Source organism: Acanthochromis polyacanthus, chromosome 5 (genome assembly GCF_021347895.1).
Source record: "Acanthochromis polyacanthus isolate Apoly-LR-REF ecotype Palm Island chromosome 5, KAUST_Apoly_ChrSc, whole genome shotgun sequence".
Lineage (NCBI taxonomy): Eukaryota > Metazoa > Chordata > Actinopteri > Pomacentridae > Acanthochromis > Acanthochromis polyacanthus.
In genome coordinates this window covers 21,209,424-21,234,288 of record NC_067117.1, presented here as the reverse complement: position 1 = coordinate 21,234,288, position 24,865 = coordinate 21,209,424, and the positions used below count along the sequence as shown (strand labels likewise).

Below are 24,865 nucleotides of genomic sequence, written 5' to 3'. Positions count from 1 at the left end.
AAAGTGGTTTGACTTATCATAAACAGTATGTCATAGACCCCTACAGGAAGATATGTTGGTCCCAAACTAATAAATACATCAGTATACCTTTGGGGATCTGTCTATCTCAGCATGGAAACAGTGATATCCTGCTCAGCACTGATTGTATTTATTTTTCCACCAGATAGCAGGAACAGCCCTCCGAGTGCCACAGTAAAAAATTATTTTGCAGGACGTCAATATTATTGGCGTGCCCCTCTCCTTCTTCACCATCATCTCCAGCTGTTATAATGTATACAGTGCCTATCAAACTTCCAGCCGTCATCCATTTTTCCATGCAGGATGCAGAAACAGAGCAGTCATGAGATGTATTCATGTCTGGACTTGTTAGTTTGTGGTCTTATTAGTTTTCATATATGGGCAGCAGAGTTACACGGGTGGTGGAACAGGGAGGGAATGTTTTTGCTAGTTTGACAAGGGGGCAACACTCAACATGGGGTGTCTACAGGAGAGAATCAACAACTTCCAGTTAATGAGATGACAGTGTCAGCCTGCAAGAAGAGGCACAACAGAAGACAAAAATGAAAGTGTAGTGTAGAATGGAGTATAAATGTTAGCTTTTACAGTAAGACTTCGTAAAGAAAATGGAAATACGGGGCAAGAACTATTCTGTGACTATAATATAACCGTGTCTATAACCTAAACCTTCAGTACGGGTTTGGTCACTGTTCTCTACGGTGACAGTTTCAGGAGCCTATTCAGTGATTCCTTCATACAGCCTCCAGCAATGAAATGATCCAATTAACCTTGACTAGATATATCTGCGGTGAGGGTGCACCTCACCAGCTCTGGTGTTTGGCACAAGAATGGATTTGCTTCAGCAGACAGCAGCTCCACCTGTCAATCATCTGACTCAAACCATCTGAAAATCTGTCTACCTGCAAAGATTGTTGCTAAACATCACCTCGAGCTCCAGCAGCTGTTTGTGCCAATTATAAAGTTGTAAAATATGTGGTGCATGTCAAAAGCAGCACATATAAGAACCTGTTCTACCAAGTGAGAAAAAAAAAGATGTGTGAAAAACTTATTTAATGTTACTTCGGTTTCAGTTGAGGCATATGCTTCTATGGTTGAAAACACACCTCTGCTTTCTGTGACTTCCATATGTACAGCTGAACTTAAAGGGGTATTCAACCTGGAATCTATATAAGAGAATAAAACAGTAGCATGCTGTATAGGTCCTGAATATCTCAAACCAATCCTGCAGCATGATCTATTTCTCTGTTGTCCTTCTGTGAGTTCTAGTTTGGTTCGTTAAGCTATATGCACACTTTGGGGAAAACCTATTTCAAATCAACCAAGAAATATTATGTTAAGTATGTGTCATCTTAAAAATGGCACATTTCTGGACTGTTTTTCAAAATAAAAGTATTATTGTATAGTCAAAGCCGAATAAAAACCCAAAGAAATAAACAAAGCCATCTAAAAACCCTTAAAATCACATTAAAGAGCTATATGCTTGCATTTTGGTACCATATTCATTCAACACAATGAGAGTAGGAGGTGTAATTTATTCTGAATCAACACTAACGCTCTTATAATGAGGGAAAATGTTACCCGGTACAGTGGCACAAGTATGAAGAGTTTTTCATCATTTCTGGACAACAGTGGACTCCTCTTTAAATTGCTGCTCTCTTGTTATATGGATTTTATTGGAAACCAGTTTTTTTCCTGCAGTGGTGTCATGCAGATGCATGCTGCGATGGATTTAATAGGATTTAATGCAACTACAATTTCCCTTAAATGGCATCTGAACAGCTTTACAAGAAAATGACGCCTGTGATTTAAAAGATCTGTTGCTGCTGGAAAACCAATTTTTATGCCTCATGAACTTCATTAAAATTTTTGTTTTATGATGTGTTTTCTTTCATGTTTCCTTCCATCTTGTTTGATTAGTCATCGCTATTATAAATTTTAAATCAATTCAGAGACTGAACACTGTGTAAATGCTTTGATCGTAAGCAACCACAGCACATGAACACTTTCACTTCAATAACAGCCTTTCCAAACCCTGCTCCATTGTTTACTCTGTCTGCCAAAAGTAATAAGACCAGTGCTGCAAAGAGCAACAACTTACAGTAAATTGCACTTTTTAGGTTCAATATTTTAATCAAATTTCTTTCAATGCAGTCGAAATTAACCTCAAGTTCAAAGGCCTCAAGTATGCATACCAAATTGTGTTCCTCTAAACATTAAACACGGCTAAGAAATTAAAACTGATGTCAAATTGGCGGTTAGTCCCTCAGAACATGTAACATTGTCAGGAAAAGCAATAAAAACCCACTGCACTGATTTGTTTCTGAACTTCAAAGAGATCCTCTTGAATTATTCCATCACACCTCAGTATTATAACCACTAGTGTGCCTTCCCTGATGTGCTTTTGAATATTGAGCTGACACTGTGCAAGTCTGACGACTGCATCACTGAACATGACAATGATATCCAACAAGCCAACAAATACTGAATACCCCTGATTCATTTTTTTGACAATCATAGCAAGGACTGGATAAGAGAGCAATAGAAAAAAACAGATTTGACAAAGAAAAGAAAGAAAATACACTACTCACAATAAGTTAGGGATATTGTTATTTACATGAGCGCTTTTAGTATTTGGTCTAAATTTTAATCAAGTAAGTAATAGTTCCCTTTGATATTACTATTAATGTTCTGAGGCAATGCGTTCCACTCCTCCACAAGTGCTACACGCTGTTCTGCCAGGTCACGTGGGGGTGGGGTACGAGCATCCAGTCGCTGCTTCAGCTGGTCCCAGACGTGCTCTATGGGGTTCAGGTCACGGGACATTGCTGGCCATACCATATGAGGCATTCGGACTTCCTGAAGTCGAGCTGTGACAATTCTGGCACCATGTGGTGGAGCATTATCATCCATAAACAGAAAGTTGAGGGTGTGCCGGTGGAATTGGGAGATGATGATGGGTTCTATGATGTCTCTGAGGTAAGAACGTGCAGTGACTGAGACATCTACAATCAGCAAATCTGTTTTGCTCTGACTGGTGATGCCTGCCCAGACTGTTGCATCTCCTCCACCAAAGCCAACCCTGGGGACAATGTTGACCTTGGCATATTGCTCACCTTGCCTTCTCCAGCAACGCTGACCACCATCATTTCTGTGAAAGGTGACCCGACGCTCATCAGTGAACAGGACGGTAGACCACTGTTGCATTGTCCAGGTCCTATGGTCTTGTGCCCACTGCAAACGGTCACAGCGGTGTCTTGGTGTCAGTGGAGTCACCTGCAACAGTCGTCTGGCATTCAAGCCAAAGCGGTGGAGTCAGTTGTGAATGGTTTGTCTGGAAACCCTAGTCCCCCTCACTTCTCGTAAACAGGCCTGCAGCAGTGTGGCAGTTACACAACTGTGTCTGAGTGCATAGGTCCTTAAGTACTGGTCATCATTGTAGTCCATCACTCATGGTGCTCCACTCCTGGGTCTGTCACCAACACTGCATAGTTCTGTGTCTTGCTGTGAGTCTGCTGATGACACCTTGAGACACACCAAGTTCACGAGAAACATCTGATTGCCTGCTACCGACCTGAAGGCGCACTATGGCCAGGTGGCACTGCTCATCCGTTGAATGACGTGTTTATGGCTGCTTGAATGATCAACTGGGAATGACTTACTGACAATACCAGCTTTTTATACCCACAGAATGTTGAAATAGAAGCCACATTGAAAAGGGTTGTCTTTTTGTATTTTTAGTATTGGCCCCAATATGTAAGGCGACTGTACACAGTGAGCTCATTACATGGAAAACACTAAATGAGGTGTGTCTAGCACCCTAATACAATAGCCTCCATATCCCCAAAAATCACTGAAGTGAAGCAAACACCTTATGTATGAAATCCACTGAGGACCTCACAATATCCCTAACTTATTGTGAGTAGTGTATTTCAGGAACAATTCCAGTAGAGGTAAGATTTAAGCAAAAACAAAGTATTATGAAACAGATAATTCAAAGAAAAGAAGATTCAAAAGTAAAAAAAAAGATTCAACACAATGTCTGATGAATATTTCAAAACAAAGGAAAGATCCATGCAAAAGAAAAAAAATAGGAAAGATGACAAATATTCAATAAAAATTACAAAGAAAATAAAAAACAGAGTCCAAACAAACGCTTCAAAATAAAACATTAACAAAGAGACTTAATGATATTCAAACAAAGGACAATCAGAAAGATTAAAAGAAGGAAACATTTAAGGATAATTTCTACAAAGCAAACATTTACAGTTTACAAGCAAAATTTTGTTTAAAAAATTCAGAACTGCAAAAACAGAAAGATTGAAAGAAAAAGATTCCTATAAAGAATCAGGAATACCAGAGAGAAAGAAATCTCCAAAGAATTCATGAATAATTCAGTGATAAACATAAACAAAGACAAAGAATGGTTCAGGAATAAAAAGAAGATGCAAAGAAAGATTTAAAGTAAAAAGAGAGACTGAAGGAAAAAAATCAGAGCAAAAGACGAGATGGTTATATGCCTTTTGTCATATCAAAAACAAAACACACCTCTGTTGTTTTTTTTTACAGAGAAACACAATGTTTTTCTTTCTACCAAACAAAATACCACGGTTTCCACGGTGAAGTGACTTGAGACGAATCGTGGTGGCGCATTTATCCACTCAAAGACTGAAAACACTACCGGGATCATCCCTCTTGAGAATTTTCTTCTCTTCCCCTCCCAGTCATTCACTATTTCCAAGCACTGAGGGGCTTCATTTGTCTCAGCAGGCCATAAATCATTCCTGTGCAGTGAAACAACCTCTTCGCCCTCAATGACAACTGTAGAAACGCAGCTGAGCAAGACGCTGACTGACTGAAACAGAGGTGTGACAGCAGAAGACAGTACCAGCAATATGTTCCCTGCAGTTGTGTGTGTGGATGCTTCACCTTTTTGTCTCCACAACTCGTTCTATAATAACTGTGAAGAGTTTCCACTTTTCCCATACTTTCTCCTACTCCACTGACCTCATTTCGTCCTGATGGCACTGAGGCACTTTGCTGACTGAACGCTCCCCGGAGACATTATTATTCTAAAAGGATGCGAATGTGCGATGACAGTGACAGTCTCACCTTGAAACACAAAGTCAACCTCCCTCCAAGACCCACTGTCCACTGAGCATTTATATCCAGGCCTTATACAATACATACTCCACAGCTCCTATTTAGTATGCTAATATATGGCAGGACCTTCCGCTGTGATGATCACTGGCACACAAGCTGACTGATTATTCTAGAGGACAGTTTGGAAAGTCACATTGATCGTTCAGCAGCTACTTTGCTGAATTATAGACCCAAATGAAGTAATTAATTTGCAAAACTCTACAGGATGTTTACTGTTTATTATGTGTGTCACCGTCCAGATGTATACTGATGATACTGTGATGTCTAAAGACCATGTTGCAGCCACACTGACAGCTGCAATGACAGCAGTGTCAGACCGGTTAACCAATACTTGCTTGGCACTGAATATAAGCACAGCAAAGTATTTTACAACAAGGAGAAATAACCATGTTAATCCTAGCATTTTATTTGTTTGAAAAGTGATCAAATCTGTAACACATTTTAAATATCTAGACATCCAAATCTGTATTTTAAAAAACAAAGTAGTAGGGTCACAAGCGAAATTAAATTTAATTTGGGTAATTTTAAAAACGTCAGGCACCCGTCCCATAATCTACACCTCACACCAGCTGCTTTGGATTATAACTAAAAACCAAGAAGAATTTCTTAAATTGAATGTTGTTTATACTGAGACTAAGGCTAGGTGCACATGGTCCAGAGAATCAGGCTAATTCCTGGATAGGTTTTCTATGGTGCACACAAGGAAGAATGTGGGTTGCCAATGAAATCACAATGCGAGGGATAACTTCTTTAAACAGTATTCATTTTGGACAATATTTGTGTAATACTTCTGTCACTGAAATTGGAAACGCTCCTTGAAGACGCATTTCTACATTGAGTTTTTTTATTTTTTTTGCATAAAGTTACTTTTGTAATGTTGAATGCAATTCTTTATTTAATGTCCATTTTGATCAACACATTTTCCCCTATAGGTGTTGTCTCAAAGCTCTTTGAACACAGTGTGCTTTTCCTCTGTCTTGTTGTCTTATAATCTGGTGACAAGTAGGTCTGACTACACTCAAACCTGTAAACCTGTCTGTAAACAAATCCTTAAAGTGTTCAAAGATCATCGTCACTGCAACATTCTGAAACAAAGTCCCCTATTTAGACAATTTCCTATTTGACTCCGATGCATGCCTGATGTTCTGAATTAGTCATAATTGTGCCCCCTCTCCTCTCAGAAGATGTCTGGACATCCAGGCAGCAGCAGTGCAGACAGGACAAGAAGATCTACTAGAGGTGGTTTGGTACCTCAGCTTCGAAAGACAGCTTTTGATCGACCTGCTTTCTCACTTAAAGCAGTAAAAAAGAAAAAAAAAAAGGTTCCATCTGAACAAAAATTAAACATTCAGGAATCTTGTTTATAATCAGCCTAGATGTTTGGCTGAAGTCAGCACAAAAATGTCACCATCAATGATTACTGTTTATTGTTTTACTCATTTTATTTATTACCTCACACGTATGGACTTTCAAGTTTTGTAATTTTTTATGAAATACATTTGTTGCTCTCTTTTTCTGTGCCTTTCTGTGGCCAGGAATATTAGATTCAAACTAACTGCTAACTAACTCTGGTGCAATCACGTTTTAAACACTAAACTAAGTAAAGCACCAGGGAAGAAAGGGAAAAATAAAAACAGACAAAGATTTCATGAGACAATTTTAGCCTGCAATATGTCAGCAGTTTTACCTGGTCCAGAGCAAAAGGACGCAATCACAGCCAGGATACAGATGTAACTGAGGTAGGGCATCCATGACACACTATCCTGGGAAGACACAGGAAGAGAGATCATATTGCACTGCTTCTCAGTTACAGCTATTATGAGATATTTTTTTGTTTGTTTTTTGCATTGTGGAAGTTCGGCTGATGCTCCCAGTGCTCCGCTGTCTGATGAAAGTTGTAATAATGTTAAATTAAGCTCCAGCGGAGATAAAAGCTGCGTTTCCTGTAAACAGAAATCCTGGTGGAGATTTGTTTGCTGTATAATCTAACCATGGCAGACAGCATCTATGTGGCACCTCTTCACGTGCAGTTTGTGCAGCATGAAGGAGAGGAAACCCGCTTACCTGGAAATTAAGGAAAACTGTGAGGAGGCTGAAGAACACGGCCATGGAAGAAAAACCAAATATGAGGAGGGGTTTCCTTCCAATTCGTTCAATCACCAAACCCTGGAAGCAAAACAAAAATAGGATAAGATTCAAGAGGTTTTCTGTGCTTCTGCATCATGATCACTTGTTTATACACACTAGAAGCATAGCTCAGGGATGATGAAGTCAAGTAGTCGGCTTTTAGAACCTGCCGCTTTGATCCAGACTGAAATCTATCAACAGCTACCAAATGGGCTGTGATTGATTGTGATCCTTAGAGGGTGAAGTCTACTGACTGACTGGTGATGTGCTGACTGCTTTTTGTGCTACTGTGAGGTTTATTTTTTGTAAAACATCTTTGCAATTTTGAATATATTTGCATTATTTGGTACAGAGAGTCACAAGAATGTCTCATAATGATCAGTTTCTAGCGTTAAAATTTTAATGCGGCAGTTTTTCTTACACACGTGGACAAAATTGTTGGTACCCCTCAGTTAAAGAAGGAAAAACCCACAATTCTCACTGAAATCACTTGAAACTCACAAAAGTAACAATAAATAAAAATTTATTGAAAATTAAATAATCAAAAACAGCCATTACTTTTGAATTGTTGATTAACATAATTATTTAAAAAAAACAAACTAATGAAACAGGCCTGGACAAAAATGATGGTACCTCTATAAAAGATTGAAAACTATTTGACCAGAGTGACATGATTAACTCAGGTGTGTCATTTAATTGACATCACAGGTGTTTCCAAACTCATAATCAGTCAGTCTGCCTATTTAAAGGGAGACAAGTAGTCACCCTGCTGTTTGGTGAAAAGGTGTGTACCACACTGAACATGGACAACAGAAAGCGAAGGAGAGAATTGTGCCAGGACATCCGAAAAAAAATTATAGACAAACATCTTAAAGGTAAAGGCTATAAGACCATCTCTAAACAGCTTGAAGTTCCTGTGACAACAGTGGCTCATATTATTCAGAAGTTGAAGACCCACGGGACAGTAGCCAACCTCCCTGGACGTGGCCGCAAGAGGAAAATTGATGACAAATTGAAGAGACGGATCGTTGGAATTGTATCCAAAGAGCCCAGAGCAACCTCCAAAGAAATTAAAGGTGAACTCCAAGGCCAAGGTACATCAGTGTCAGATCGCACCATTCGTCGTTGTTTGAGCCAAAGTGGACTTCATGGGAGACGACCAAGGAGGACACCACTGCTGAAAAAAACTCATAAAAAAGCGAGACTGGAATTTGCAAAAATGCATGTTGACAAGCCACAAAGCTTCTGGGAGAATGTCCTTTGGACAGATGAGACCAAACTGGAGCTTTTTGGTAAGGCACATCAACTCTATGTTCATAGACTCAAAAACCAAACATACGAAGAAAAGAACACTGTCCCTACGGTGAAACATGGAGGAGGCTCAGTAATGTTTTGGGGCTGCTTTGCTGCATCTGGCACAGGGTGTCTTGAAAGTGTGCAAGGTACGATGAAATCTGAAGACTATCAAGGCATTCTGGAGAGAAATGTGCTGCCTAGTGTCAGAAAGCTTGGTCTCAGTCGCAGGTCATGGGTCTTCCAACAGGACAACGATCCAAAACACACAGCCAAAAACACCCAAGAATGGCTGAGAGAAAAGCGTTGGACTATTCTAAAGTGGCCTTCTATGAGCCCAGATCTGAATCCCATTGAACATATGTGGAAGGAGCTGAAACATGCCATTTGGAGAAGACACCCATCAAACCTGAGACAACTGGAGCTGTTTGCTCATGAGGAGTGGGCCAAAATACCTGTTGACAGCTGCAGAACGCTCATTGACAAATACAGAAATCGTTTAATTGCAGTGATTGCCTCAAAAGGTTGTGCAACAAAATATTAAGTTATGGGTACCATCATTTTTGTCCAGCCCTATTTCATTAGTTTTTTTTTTTTAATAATTATGTTAATCAACAATTCAAAAGTGATGGCTGATTTTGATTATTTAATTTTCAATAAATTTTTATTTATTGTTACTTTTGTGAGTTTCAAGTGATTTCAGTGAGAATTGTGGGTTTTTCCTTCTTTAACTGAGGGGTACCAACAATTTTGTCCACGTGTGTACATACTTGTTTTAGCAATAAAAGCACACACGCGATCAATGACATCAGTGATGACTCGATTCCATTAGGGTGAGCAAGTTTCCCCATCCATAATCCATCATGTGTACATACAAGGTGACACACACAATAAGGTATACACTGTGGCTCATCAGTAATTCTGTGTCCGTTTCTTGCTCTTCACCCGGGTGTCTTTCTGGATTATGGATGAAGCTCGAGGCATGAGATGGAGGACAAAGCACAAGCCACAACCGCAGGCCTTCCTCCTCCATGACCTCGAAGCATTAAAGCATTCATGACACTGCTGTCACCTCGTCGAACCGTTGGGATTTCCTAAGCGTGTGCAAAAAGGTCACCAGTATTTGTACAGTTCGTATCCTTGTACTGAGGGGCTTCTGAATAGAGATGGAGTGGAGGAGAATATATATGTGCTTGTGTGTGGTGTGGGGGAGGTGCTGAGCTGCCTCAGCACAAACCCTGTCACTAAAGGGTTTCCCACTGCTCCAACGTCTGTATCAGTACTGTTTTGGCCATTATGTTTTCCTTTTGAGCAGCTTCTCGTCGGCATGCCCCAGAATGCATCAGCTACAGGTCTGCATTGTGTCCCAAAGCTCTGGATTTCACTCCGTTTGTGCATCTGTGTAAACATTTCACTGGTCTCTGTATTCACAAGACATTTCTCTACCAGAAAGTGCCCACAATGCAGCCACACACAGTTTCACACCTGCCACCAGCAAACCCGTAGCTCATTAGGGTCTCTGAAGGTGTAAGAGGCTGAATATTTATGAGCCTGCATACGTGATAGAGTGGCAACAGAAGTTTAACTGTAGCATTGTGTAATGTTTTACAAGCCGTAGAAGAAGCCCAGGGGATGAGAAGAGAGTTAATGTATGAAGCTCCGATTATTTCAATCAGGCATTCACTCTTTCATGTACATTAAATCATTTGAAGATGTGAGTTTCCTGCTTTTATGTGCGTCAACCATTGGTACACCGGATACACTGTTTTTTCCACACGTGCAGGCCAAAAAATCTCCAATTACAGAAGAGAAATTTTCAGCTAATGATTATGTCGCAATAACACTGCTGATGAATAAGTCATACCACCTTGTGACCAAAAAAACAAAACAAAAAAATAAATTAAAGCTGCAAGCAGCGATGGACGGGTCCTCGCATCCACGCTGGTCGGTGAATCCACGCACGTCCACCAGGTGGCGCTGTGACTGAGAGTGTATGTCGGCCTCTGAATCGCATCTGGACCAGAGTCCAATCATACATGTAAAATTTCAGCCAGACTGTAGCATGTTCAGAGCAGTTATAGAGCATTTCCTGTCTATCCACCAGGTGGCGCTGTAACTCAGAGTGTATTTCACACAGTGGATGTGATGAGGGTTGGACTCTGATCACTCATGAAAAGTTTCAGGCTGATTTGATGATGTAGAGGCCAGTTATACAGCATTTACTGTCCCTTCATCAGGTGGCGCTGCGACTGAGAGTGTCTGTTGGCCTGTAGATGTGATCAGGATTGGATTGTGATCACACATGGAAAGTTTGAGGCAGATTGGAGCATGCAGAGGAGAGTTATACAGCAGTTGATGTTTCATGGCGAAGCATCAAAACGCTGATGGTCGCCATGGCCACGCCATTTGGCTTCTGGTTAACCTTTTGATAACTTTTCCAAACCAAGTCCTGCTGTGTGGACTGACAAAATTTCAGGTCTCCTGGAATTATCCCCAAGGAGGTATTAACTCTCAAAAATGAGAAAAATCATCAAAAATCTCACAATTAATCCAAGATGGCCGACTTCCTGTTGGGTTTAGGACATGGCTCCAAGAGGCTTTTTTGTGCGTCCTGATGTGCTCTATAAGCCTCCCAAATTTCATGGATGTAGGTGAAACGTGCTGGGGGGGCTGTTTGTTAAAAATACTGTAGGGGGCGCTATAGCATGTGCAGTGCCGAGATGCATACAGTGTTGTTCCTTGGGTCAATGGTGATGTGTGTGGTAATTTTTGTGAGCATTGGAGTATTCCTAACCTGTCAGAAAGGGCTTTGTTTTTCATGGCGATATTTGGTTGCTACGGCAACAGCGTTACATGAAATGTCACACCCTTCACAGTGTGTGATTGTCAAGAGGTGAAGACTCGACTGACCAATTTCCAGCATGATATCACCAAGTTTGGGGCCATTGTACCTGAAAATATAAGGCCTTAAACTTACTATTACCAACAGGTGGCGCTATGACTTTTTCAAAATTTATGAGTGTGGATGTGTTCAGACTGGACCTGGTGTCCAGCATGTGAAGTCTGAGGCAGATAGGATGTTGTTCAGCTGAGATATGAATCGTTAAATTTTCATGGCGAAACATCGAAATTGGTTTGGCCGCCACAGACACGCCCTTTGATGACAAGTCACCATTTTCACTGGGATGCATCATCAATGTGTTTAGGCTGTTGTCACTGCATTTGAAGTGAATATGATCAACCGGGTAACAATAGGGCATGAAAGTGTAAAAGATGTCTATTTCCTGAAACCACAAGGTGGCGCTATGACTGTCAATGAATATCCCTATGTGGATGACATCAGGACAGGACTGTCATCATACATGTAAAGTTTCAGGCAGATTGGAGCATGTTGAGAAGAATTAGACACCACTTCCTGTTTCATGGCGAAGGATCAGTTGTTTGAGGCTCCGCCATGGCCACACCTTTTGGCTTCTGGTTGAGTTTTTGATAACTTTTCATCAGAAAGGTCTGGTGCATGTACTGGCCAAATTTCAGTTCTCTCAGACTTATCCACTAGGAGCTATAAATTTTGACAAATGTACAGCAAATTCAAGATGGCCGACTTCCTGTTGGGTTTAGGGTGTGGCTGTGATTGACTTTTTGGTGTGTCCTGATGTGGTGCATATGCCCACCAAATATTGTAGCTGTAAATAAAACATTGTGGAAGTTGGCCTAATGACCACTGTTTCAATTTTGCAGGTGGCGCTATAGAGCCATTTTTTCACACATATGCGCAACTCCCATAAAATATCAAATTTTTCGCCAGTCCTGATGTGCACGCCAAATTGCACGCGTTTTGGTTCATGATAAGGCCGCCAAAAAGGCAAGTCATTTCCCGAGGAGCGATTAAGTTTGAAAAATTTACAGCAAATTGAAGATGGCCGACTTCCTGTTGGGTTTAGGGCGTGGCTGTAATTGACTTTTTGGTGTGTCCAGATGTTCTGCATATGCCCACCAAATATTGTAGCTGTACATGAAACATTGTGGCAGTTGGCCTAATGACTACTTTTTCAAGTTTGCAGGTGGCGCTATAGAGCCATTTTGCCACGCACATGCGCAACTCCCATAAAATATCAAATTTTTCGCCAGTCCTGATGTGCATGCCAAATTTCACGCGTTTTGGAGTATGATAAGGCCGCCAAAAAGCCAATTTACTTTACGGGAGAAAAAAAAAAAAAAAATAATAATAATAATAATAATAATAATAATAATAATAAACCCTAGGGTTTCAATAGGGTCCTTGGCACCGCTGGTGCCTTGGACAGTCGGTGCCCTGGCACCGCCTGTCCTTCGCACCCTCGGTGCTCGGACCCTAATAATCGCAAACTACATTATATGGCAAAGCGTAGTAGGTCAGCTCTATTCTGTGCACATAAACACCATGAACTACTCATGAAACTGGATTAGATAACACCACCAACACAATAACACACACAAACCTAAAATCCTACTTCCTGGCAGACTTGACAGAGGTCAGACTTGTAACTTCAGCCGTCACGGTTGGCAGGATTAAATGTCTGGTCACTATTCATCACATCAAGAAGCAGATGAGCCATTAAAGACGACTAGCCACAGCCAGAGGCGCCACTGGCCCTCCAGATGCACTGCAATCTCTGCAGCATTAGGATGTCAATGACAAAATCTGTCGCATAAAGACAAAATGATGCTGCGACTGTGTTCAGACACATCAACAATCAACACCCAGACTCACTTGGAGGACAAAGACATTAAAGGTATTGATGTGTTTCTTAGTTTATGCTGAGTATCTATATAAGCTGCTGTTTCCTGTTTCCTTTGCTCTTACTTGCGTCTGCAGTCAGGAAGAATATTGAAGATATCTGATCCCGTTTTCCTGCCTTCAGAGGAAGCCATTTGCAGATAATATCTGTGTAGCATTGAAATACTCTAGAACAAAACCCATCACAATAAATGTGAAGTATTCATGCAGGATGAAGTCATACCTGCCAGAACACATTATTATCTACCTGCCCATCAAGCTGTCAGTATTTGACACACTGAAAAAGACAATGAAAAATGTTTTTCTTCAGCAAATGCATATCTGATCTAAATGGATTCTTGCATACTACGATAATTTAAAGTGTTTCCTCACCACCAGAGGGTCAGTTTTAACATTTTGCAATAATTTGTTTGTGTTTAGACGGCAATTCGCCAAAGGGCTCCCGAGTGTGACGACACGTCCGGATGTGTGTGACTTAATGTGGGGTGGCACACAAACCTCAGTTCTTACTTGTTAGCCAGCCATATAGTGACAAGTCTGCTGCAGTGAAAGGGCGATTGCCCAGTAGGGCACTAGAAAAGGGCTCAGGAGGCCAGTCAACAGCATTTTGTATTTAGTAATCACGCATTGTGCCTGTTTTTTTCTTCTTCTTTATATCTTTTGCAGAAGAGGTACAGTAGCTGTATGTTGGGTTGAATAAAGCTTAATAAATTCCATAATGTTTGCTGAAGCTCAGTGAAGCATTTGGGTTTAATGAGATGCAAAATTAAGAGGCATCATGAATTCATTCATGGCAAATGAAATGAACAGATGTGAGCTGACATGAACAAATCAAAGTTTGCTCCAGGAGGTGTGAATTCTACTAAGGATGGTGAACTTGTAAACACATGAAGTCCAAGAAATTATTTATGGATGACGCAACTTATTATACACCATCACTTGGTCAATGTGCAGAGATAGAAGCACAAAATGAGTAACAACTGGAGCCGATTGTAATTTTAAAAAGTCTGTTAAACCGTATACACATAAACTGTGCTACATATCTAACAAATACAACTGCACTTTAATGAGGACATTCAGCCATCAAACTACATATCAGTGTTGCAGAGCATAGTTTAGCAACAACAAATGTATAAAATTTATGTTATTCATTCATTTTTTTAGACTCATTTATACATGTTGGAAAAATGTGAGGAGGCTGAAGAACACGGCCACGGCCACATTCATATTTCTCAGTATAGCCTATTATATTTAACGTTTACAAGCTTGAGGCAGTCTTACATGTCCCCTGGACTGCTATTAAATTTTTATAGTAAAACACATTTTGACCACTGTGCCTTTCAGAGTGCATGCCATCAGCTCTACTTTTACATGGCCTGTTCCATTACAGGCACACAGCCTAATTGGTTAAAATTACTAGCCTCAGATTCATCTTCATTTGCTGAGCTCTGGTCATCCAAATAGTCCTATATCAAAGTAAATGCCAGTCTGGACAAATCCTGTGACAAGAGCCAAACAGACACACTTCTGTATCATCGTGTCTGGCTTTAGGCATTGAAACCGTAAAACAACACTGCCACCATGAGGTTAAACTGGGAGTTACACCATTGCTCAGTTGCTTTTGTCCAGTATGTTATTAAAATAACTCTGAATAAGAAATTGTGCAACATAATACATATAAACTCAAGATTTTGAAAATAGAAACTGTTTTTGAAGGCAGTTTCCTCAGCCGGTGCAGCATTATTTTTATAAACATCTTTATCAATGACTCCTCTACGGACTGTTTATAAGAGATTCCGAAAAACACAGTAATTCAATAAAAAAGGCTTGAATGATTTATCCATGTATCCTTTTTGTCACAGTTCTGAGATACATATTGTAATCGCACATATTTTCCAGTTTACCTAATGTTTTTATTTTTGTGTCTTCTGGAAGGAACTCATGTCAACACCAGCACAGTTCCACCCAGGTGGGAGAAAATTAAAACAATTTCTGACTCACTGTACTTTTTGTTTACACTATTAAATGCAGACAGAAAGCACATATAGAGCACTTGAACCCTCTCACCGTTCTCTCTTTACCGCAACATATACAGAATTGGCAAATGTGCTGTTTGATCATCTAAAATGCATACTACGCATTACTCTGGCAAAAGAAATAGCAGCTAAATGAAAGCTAACTTCATTGAGCACACAGCTGACAGAGTTCAAGAAGAAAGAACTCGCTTTTTTTTTTCTTTTTGCAAATGGTAATTGGAACTAATGTCAGTCATTTTCCCACTCACAATTACCTGTAAGTAGACTACCATCTGCTTTTTATGCACATGCTTTTTTTAAGGAAGCGCCTTTGTGTACTGTCAGTGAAAACAGAGAAAACACGAAATTTAAAACTTCCCCACAACTTCATCTGCATGATTCAGATAGAAAAGTACTCATTCATGAGCCATGCAGGTCCTCAACAACAAACTGATGCCCTTATCAGACGCGCAGAACTGCCACAGGCAACTTTTGGTTTCCTTTAATAAGCTGCAGACAGAAGGTGTTAAATTAGCTTGGGAGGAGATAACACATTAACACAAAGGACAACCATGGCCTGCTTGTAAAGTTCAGTAATGCAGCTCAATACTGAATAAAAGCATAAATGGTTTTGTCAGTTATCACATCAACTAATTCTTGTTGAGGATACGTTGGGTTTCTGTTAATTGTTCTGTTTGTTATTGGTTTCTGTGATTGTTTTCTAGATGTTGAATTTGCCATGTAAATACATGCGAAAGTTTTTATGATAAATAATGTACTACTTTTAAACCTGCGTCTTCCTGTGTTTAGTGCGAAGTGTGTTGTATAGTATAGGCACAACAGATTCTCTACATTGAAATACAGCATTGTGATTCAATATGCCAATTACATGGCAAGAGTCCATACGAAACAACCTTCTTGCTAATCCACAAGACTTAATTTCCCTTTAGAGCAGTACCAGGAAAGACCAGGTCTAGTGGGTCCACCCAATGCCTGGAAACTCCCGACACTCATTATCACCAAACTGCAGTAAGCAAAAGGACATCTAATCTTTCCTCACAGATTTTCAGTGTTTACAGGCAGAGGGCAGATTTTATAGGTGACCTACAATGCCTGCGATAGTTATTTAGGACATTTCTATGCCTCCTTGATGTGGAATTTGTAAATTATTTGAATCGTTTGCCAGAGATGACTGTGTGTAGGGAGCTGTGTACAGTGTAAAGGCTAATAGAGGAAAGTTGGAGCTACAGCCAAATGCACCCTGTAGTGGAATCGTTTGTCATATTAAACAGCACATACCGCAGGATTCAGGGATTAAATACCACCTGTGAAATGTTTGCCACCGACATGAAAGCAGGGATGTTTTGAAGTCAGGCGCCAACTTTGATTTGAACATCATAAATATTTGAGGCTCCTGAAACCACAAATCAAATTAATCTGCCTCATCGAGTGTCAACATGTCCCAGTTTGTGATCATGACACTCATACAAATGCCCAATGCCAATGAAATATTAACACAGCTACGTAACAGTCTTGAGTTTGCGCTGTTAAACATTTTGCTTTTTCACAGAGAAAAAAATGTCTTCTATGTGCTTGCATTTGCCTGATTTTGGTTGAAATATTCACAAAGCAAAGCCTGCACAGTTTATGGTCCTATTATCTATTAGTTGTACAAAAAGTCACAGCAGGAACAAAAATGGGGAAAAAAAAAAAATCAATCTGTCATATTATACTGAAAGCTCACAGTTCATGGCAAGGTATTTATTCTAAAAAATAACAAGCTAATGGATATGTGAGCTTAATTTTGATGATTTGTGACTACTTTGTGCATGCCAGCAGAACCACCAATGGCTCATTACCGTCAGCTACGGAAGAAGTGTGGTGTTCAGTAAAGACGGTTGGGGGAGTTAGTAATGCTTCATCGGGAGATTCTGCAACAGGACTGCAGGGGAAACTGATGTCTGGAGAGTACATGCTAGTGTTTGTTGTCAGTCACCTGGCAGCTCAGTCATTCAGCGGGCTCTCTGCTTCAGATCAAATATCGTCTTTAATGAGCGTCACAGCGAGCGAATCACATAGGGCGTCGCTACGAAAATTAGTGTGTTTCCCTCCACATTTTATAAAGTCTGCATGTTTGAAAAGACATCATACTGACATAGACACATTACGCAAATGATGAACTGCTGGCAATTGTGGCTACAATGTTCAAGGTACTAAAGTGCCTCAGAGCTTGTTCTTCACTCAGAAAGTGAAATTTGCTTGAATCCATTCCTCTCTGTGTTCTCACTGCATCTGCCATGAGGATGAAGCAAATTAGATCAATAACAAATTAAAAGGTGGCATTTTCAGTTTAGATGTATTTTTGAACATGATGAGAAAATAACACTTCTTTGCAGCTCACTGCTACGTGACTGTGATACTTGAGTAGAGAGGAACTGCAAGCCTCCAATTCCTCATTTCTCTCAGTCCGTCAAATTAGCCCAGGTGTCTCCATTTCTCACCACTGCTAAAGCTCCCCCTGGGGGAACCCGCGGTGTTCCCCACACCAGAAGGGATATATATAGTTCCTCCAGCATGAGCCTCCTCCCTGTTGGATTTGCCCAGATTATTTCCCTTGGGAGGCGTCCGGGATGCTCAGCAGGCTTCTTCTAATGTGAAGGAGAAATAGGTCTAGTCTGAGCACCTAATGTCAGAGCACCTCCCCCTGTTCCCGAGTCCGAACAGGCAATGAATAAAACTAATTTCAGCTGCCTATATCTGCAATATCTTTTTACCTGCTAACCAGAGCTTGTGTCCACAGGTGAGGACAGGAACACAGATTGAAGGCTTTGTAGGCGACGCAGCTTCTTCTTTGTCAGAAAAGATTAAAACAGTGTCCACCGCACCACTCCTCTGTGATTTACCAGCTTATCACAGTGAAGAGCTTTCTGTGTCCCAATAATACTGGTAGCTAAGTGGTCAGGAGCATTATTTCCTGGTATTGTTTCTCTTGCCATACTGGTCCCAAAGAAGGGGCTAGACAAAAGGGATTTATGATGGACCAAAATGAATCGAACCTTGAAGGACGTGGACACACTTCTTGGAAAAGGGAAATCAGGGCCCCTTTCCTGGAGCCAGATCTGAGAAGAGTGTCTTTAAGAGTGCTTTGGTTTTCAAATCCAGAAATGCACTGTTAAGCTGTTAAAGTAGGCAGTGATTTTCAGCTAAAAAGTTATGATGAACTCTACACATAACCCGCACAGCATCAATTACAAACATGTTAAATCAGACAGATTGATTTAACCAATTCCATGAAAGGACATTGCTACTGAACCCTAAAACTGCAGGCTAAATGAAAGCTGAACTCAAGTTAAAGTGTGACATGTCAGGGGAGCAACGTTCAGTAGCTCCTTGGTGGAATTTGCAAAGACATTTTTGGAGACAGAAATAAAATTCTTGTAGTTCAATCATCCTGCACCGTCACTGTGTACTAGCTGTGTGGGTGGATAGGATAGCTTACACAGTTGTACCATTTTCACTCTAATCTGGATCAATAGCATGCAGCCATCAGGTCAATATTCCTATAGCCACAGTTAAAGAGGCTTTAAAGTGAATCCAGAAAACCATCGACTCCTCCTCAGAGAAAAAAACTGGCCACGAAGCTACAATTAATGAGAGCTTCACATTTCTCTGCCTCCTGAAAGTACAAGTCATTCTTTGTAATTTGTTTCTTGGGCATGTAAGAAAATAAGAACAGCTCAACTTCACTGCACCTCATGCATCATCACTGATTTGTATAGGGAGCCTAAGTGTAATCTTGGATGTTCTGATGTACGGTAAATTCAACAGAAAAAAATGTTTTAAATTAAGACTGCAGCAAACTGCAGCACGACTTCTGACTACATAATGCTGCTTTATGTCAGGATGTACTGCTGCCAGAAACGTGACTAATGGTCCTGTTAGACTGTTTTGTTGTTTAATGTGTTTCGTGACATTTTTAATCATTTATTGCGTTGTTTATTCATGTTCTGTGCTGCGTACAGTTATTGCCTCATGTAAATAATAATTTAATGACAAATGCTGCAGTATCTCCCCGACAAGCAGCCAACAGAGACCCTCCAATCAGCAAATGACTTCATTAAGCTGTGCTGGAACAAAGTGCTTTCTGCTCCACTGTTTAACGACAGATCTGCTGCCAGTGCAGCTATGGACTGTTGACAGTCCTGCTTTTTCACGTCAATAGACCCGACAGGCAATTTTGGCCAAGAGCAATAGAATTGCATCTATGCAAACATGCTAAAATTTTAAAAAGAAAAAAGTATATTAGAGGATAATTTTGGTCACAGATTAGCAAAATCTCTCTAAACGAAAATCACAAAACTACATCTATGTTTTTCTGAGTGCAGCGTTTACCAGAGGAGACATGGACAGGTACATATGATTTACTATAGACATGCTCCTAACACTGGTATTCTAATGCCAGCAACTTCATGTATACAATACCATATTCCCCTTACGTGACCATTTTATGGATGAAGAAACATGAAATACAGGAACAAATCTTTAGCTATTCCACTGGCCCATTTGTAAAACTTTTAAATGATCTATAAAAATGCTTGTTTCTACAAAAAGCTACACATTTGGCAGACAGTTACATTCCTCTAGAAAGTTGTTTATTTAGATATATGTCAACAAATTACCTTTTAAGCAATATAAACACAATTTTATAAAAAGAGGCTGAACACATATAGACATACATCTGCATTTATATATTTCTGAGCTAGAGATCTTTGTGAATTACAATATAGACTTGATCCCACTTTTAAAAAGAAGATTTTAATGAGGCCAATAAACATCTTTCTTCCATGTAGCACCAGCTAACTGTCAAAAGAACTAATACAGGAAAACAAAACTACCATATTACCAGAGGAGAGTAATGGCCCAGAACCAGACATGCTGTGTTGACTTAAAGGAACAAGTTAAATGATAATACTTACCGAGACGATGGCAGCCAGAGTCTCTATAGCTCCTGTGCTCAATGTGATGTAGGGAAGTAAGTTATCGGCAAAACCTGCTGCCCGAAGGATCCCATTGGTGTAGTACCAGATCTACAAGAAGACAAATCAAATTCCACTGGTCTTATATGTGTTTTACCTAAACAAGACATGATTTTACATTGCTAAATGCATTTAAGTAGTTTCGTGTATACTCAGATCAAATTTAAACCTATGTAAAATAAAGATTAAAGAAATTAAATGCAGCACACGGGTGGTGTCAGAATCCAACTCAGCATTTTTTAGTGGTGAAAGATTTCTCATTCATCCATATATCAGCAGTCTAATACCAGCATTAATCTTATTATGAACATGAATGAGGCTATACAACACTTGACTGATTGCAGTGAGCTCAGAGGGCTGAGAACAAACAGAAGCAGACTTATAAAGCACATTGGAAAAAAAACACATGGCCTGTAGCTCAGATGCAATGTGATTTTGCATTTGCATCATTTGTCTTTGTGTTCTCTCCTCAGGTGCTCAGCGCTGTTCTTTCCAATGATTCTTTTCACAGAAAACATTGAGAATACAAAAAAATAAGACTGCCATAAATTAGAAGGTTTAACGAGGTGAAGCAATTATAGTGTTAAAATGGTTGCAGGCACATTTCTCATTTGTCAGCATGGTTTAAGCACTTAGTTTCATAACAATAAGTTACTGAAAATATAAAGTTTTCCTCAGACTGTCACATTTATTGGAATAACTGGAATGGTCTGGTGATGAGGGGGTTTTGAATATAGTTCAACAATTAAAATACATGAATCTCCAGAGTCCTTATACACCTTGTCATTCCTGTCTTCTTGGAATGAAAATGATTATAAATTAAGTCATTTTCATATTTATGATAATTCAGATGAGCTTTGTGATTTTTGGATTTACGGCACATTACTAAAAGTCCTTCAACCTATCAACTGTGAAGATTTAATCATGAGAAATAAGCTCCAAACACTGTTATTTATTCCTTTTTAGATTTCCTAACATTTTTGATTGCATTCATCTAGTTAGTTGAGCCTTACAGACACATTTTGTAAAGTGCACCTTTCTGGTCATTGAAATACAAATCAGTGCCTTTTAAAGGTCACAGGAATCTTTTTTTGGAATTTTAAGTTTTTTGCAAGCTGATGAGGTTGCAATCCTTGGAATGTAAAAAAAAAAATCAGAAATACTTTTTTTTCCCCAAGTTCTTTGTTGTCATTCTTTGTATTGTAGGTGGTGGATTGCAGCAACCCTTGTTATTGTGCAGAGGTATTCTTGGCATCTCTGTGCTCAAGACAGAGAAGGTAGGACCTATAATTGGACAACAGTCATTTTCTTCCTGGTGCACTGCAACACAGCAGGTGGAGGACAGTTAAACGCCTCATGCTGTCAACAAAGTGCAGAAGACACACTGACTCGCAGTGACTTCTCTACGCTCACGACTTCTCATTCACAGTCAAGGTAAACACAAAGAGAGTGAGTCACTCAAACTGGAGCAAGAAGCTGACTGCACAAGAACTCCAGTTTTATTATCATTATCTGTACACTATAACCTTTTCTTTTAATCCTTTATGATAAAACAGCTGAAGAAAACATCCCTTTATGCAGACAAAGATATAAAAACATTACCTTATCAAAGAAAATCATTTCAGAGGAGATCACACATTTGGGGTCACACCTGCACAGACTCCAGGGAAGGTCTGTGAAATCTCATCCACACCTGATCCACTGATGAACAGGCCTGAGAGAGTATTGTTCTGTTGTATCTCTTATGTATTTATATTTTGATCATTTATACAACCTCGATGGGAAAGCACATCCAAACGGCTCCCCTGAAAACCAATGATTTTGCTATTTTTTTTTGGCTGAAGACAGAGTTGTAACTGATTTTACTCATACTGGAATATCTAAAGATAATAATTAAATGTTTCTGCACTCACACAACAGTTCCCGCTACATCTGCATACAGTAAGACTGCGCAGGTTTTGTGTTTTTATCTTGTTTTGCTGCCCTCTAGTGGTCAGAAAAGTCTATGAAACCTTTTAGGTATATTGCATTTACTAAAATCAGAGAGACCAAAAAAAAAACATAGCATAAGGATGGAGGAGAACGGCAATTCCCTCTGATTTTGAGTTTCTTCAGCTAAAGAATCTTTCACCTTCCCACCTGGGCAGAGATCAACCCCCAAAACTCATGTTGTCAGAATAATTTTAAGACCTGTAAATCTGTGACAGATAATGACTGCACTGCAAATGGTGCTGAAAGAAGGCATATTTATAAGGATTTTTTTAAACAAATCTTGCATTATTGATTCTTTTCATCCGATTCTCATTTTTAATGACCCTAAACACTAAATAAATTATTTTTCAGTGTGCGCTAGCTACAGTACCATTGGCTGCAAGATAGCCTAAAAACTGGACTCCACTGAAAATCTGAGAAGCATCTTACAGCATTGAGGCCACAGAGCTGATAACAGGCCATGGTGATGATGACAGTGATGAGCTGCCAGCGCACAGCTGGGTTCTTCAGCAGCTGCAGCACAGAGACGATGTGCAGATTGTCCTGAGCTCGAGCCTCCGCGTGGACCTCTTCCAGCTCTTGGGACACGTCTTTCTTTCCCAAAAACCTCTGGAAAGCTGACACAAAAAACATCCACAGGAGCACATGGTTAGAATGAATGTGCGAGAACCCTCAAAAACAATTATGCTGAGAACAAAGAAGCTGAGGATTTTTTCCACAGCAAATTAGAACATATCCCCAGAAGTGAAGCAGTTTGTTCAAAACAGAACATCCAAGTTTTCTACAGTTTTTAAACTACGTCTTGTGCCTTTGCCTGTATTCAAATTTTAAATTATTCAACTTCTTTTGCACTTTTTGCCTACATAAATTGAGTCTAAGGTGAAACATTATTTAACAAATCAGCAGTGAAAGATGCAATATTTTAAAGCTCTGCTTGTTAACAATAAAACTCCAGAGAGCACTGATAGTTATTGTCATGGTAAAGCTAATGGATAAACAACTGAAGATTGATTGCATTTGACCCCCAAAATAACATATATAGATGTATGCACAAAACAATATATAATGTTTGCAAATGAGGTGTATAAAGAGCTGCAAAGTCTGCCTTCAGAGGAGATGGGTGTGGTGGAGGCAAGACTGAAACACTTTCAGCCAAGAGAGTGGGGTCTGTGTCACATCTGGGGTCATTATTGTACCTATTATTTATTTATTATTATTATTGTTATTATGTTTGGTCAAGTGAGGGCAAGTAAACTTTTCTCATCACATGGAAGAATGGAAACTATAAGCTTCACCATTTTCTTGGTTAACAAGTTTCAGAATTCAGCCCCATCTAATACATCACTGGTTGCCTAAAAAGGAGACAGTGGGATGATGAAACCACCGCCTTTCTGTAAAGTTCAGGGACATACTCATTCCCATGACTGCAAGGGGTCCCCTATGTAATCATCTGTCATTTTGTGAAGTGGAATAAGCTTTTTCAGGTGTAGCAGAGGCCACTGGCAAAAATCTCATTTGTGTTTACCACAGAAAACAACAAAGAAATCACAGTTGAAACAATTCTATGGCTTGGAAAATCTCACGGTTTAATCGTTAGTCCAGATGATTTATTACAACATTTTATGAGAAGATCAGGTTGTCTGATGAGAAGTTGAGCAGCTATTGGTGGACAGCAGCTAAAATCTGCGCAGATTCTCAGTCTAGACGTCAGTGTTATCCCAAATGCTCATGCAGAAAACAGCTGAACCCTTTCCTGGTAAGAAAACTGAAAACAATCTACAACCTAAATTAGCTCACACTTAAATTCTGGGTCTGTTTGGACAAAATGCAACAACTTTGGCAAAGAGAACAGATTTTTCAGCCAATTGATTTTGCAGCTCTGACAGTCTTATTCTAGAAAAATGGCTGAGGCTCCTGAGTAAACAGACCTCACAAAAACATGATTTCAGAGAAAGAAAGCTAAAATAATTACAACTGGTGGCTAAAACATAATGGCTTCTGTGTTACGTAACATACTCGTGTTTTAATGAGTGGCTCTCAGTTATGTTTGTATTTAGGGGAAAATTTTAAAATATTTAAAGAACTAACTTTGCAAGAGATGACGTAAAAGCACTCAATTCATGTATCCAGTGCATTTGTTAGTTCTCGACTAAATGAATAAACAACTGAATAAACATAAACTGTGTTAATTTACAAGAAAATTCTACAATGTACTATTAAAGTCTAAGGATTTGTGCTGTTCCCTGAGGCTACATCTTGGTCTTATCAAGATGATCATCATTTCAAATGTCTCCTCTGTGATACATAATTCATCTCGACTGCCATTGTCTGCTATCTGTAGCGATCTGAGGGAATTAAATGCTGTAGAACAGCATTTTCTCCTCATCTGAATGCAGGCAAAACTTAGCACAAATACACACATGCAACAAATTAGTGTGGTTATA

The 24,865-nt window shown here is 39.7% G+C and overlaps 1 protein-coding gene across 2 annotated transcripts in view; it reads right to left on the bottom strand.

Annotated features, from left to right (window-relative positions):
• Positions 1-24,865, bottom strand: part of slc2a9l2 (solute carrier family 2 member 9, like 2) — a 120,275-nt gene that overhangs the window by 46,902 nt on the left and 48,508 nt on the right. For both annotated transcript variants that reach the window (XM_051948363.1, XM_051948362.1), the window contains exons 8-11: positions 22,851-23,038; positions 20,370-20,480; positions 7,243-7,344; positions 6,866-6,941 (exon numbers count right to left, since the gene is read on the bottom strand). In XM_051948363.1, coding sequence (XP_051804323.1) covers positions 6,866-6,941; positions 7,243-7,344; positions 20,370-20,480; positions 22,851-23,038 — 477 coding nt within the window. The remainder of the gene's footprint in view (positions 1-6,865; positions 6,942-7,242; positions 7,345-20,369; positions 20,481-22,850; positions 23,039-24,865) is intronic.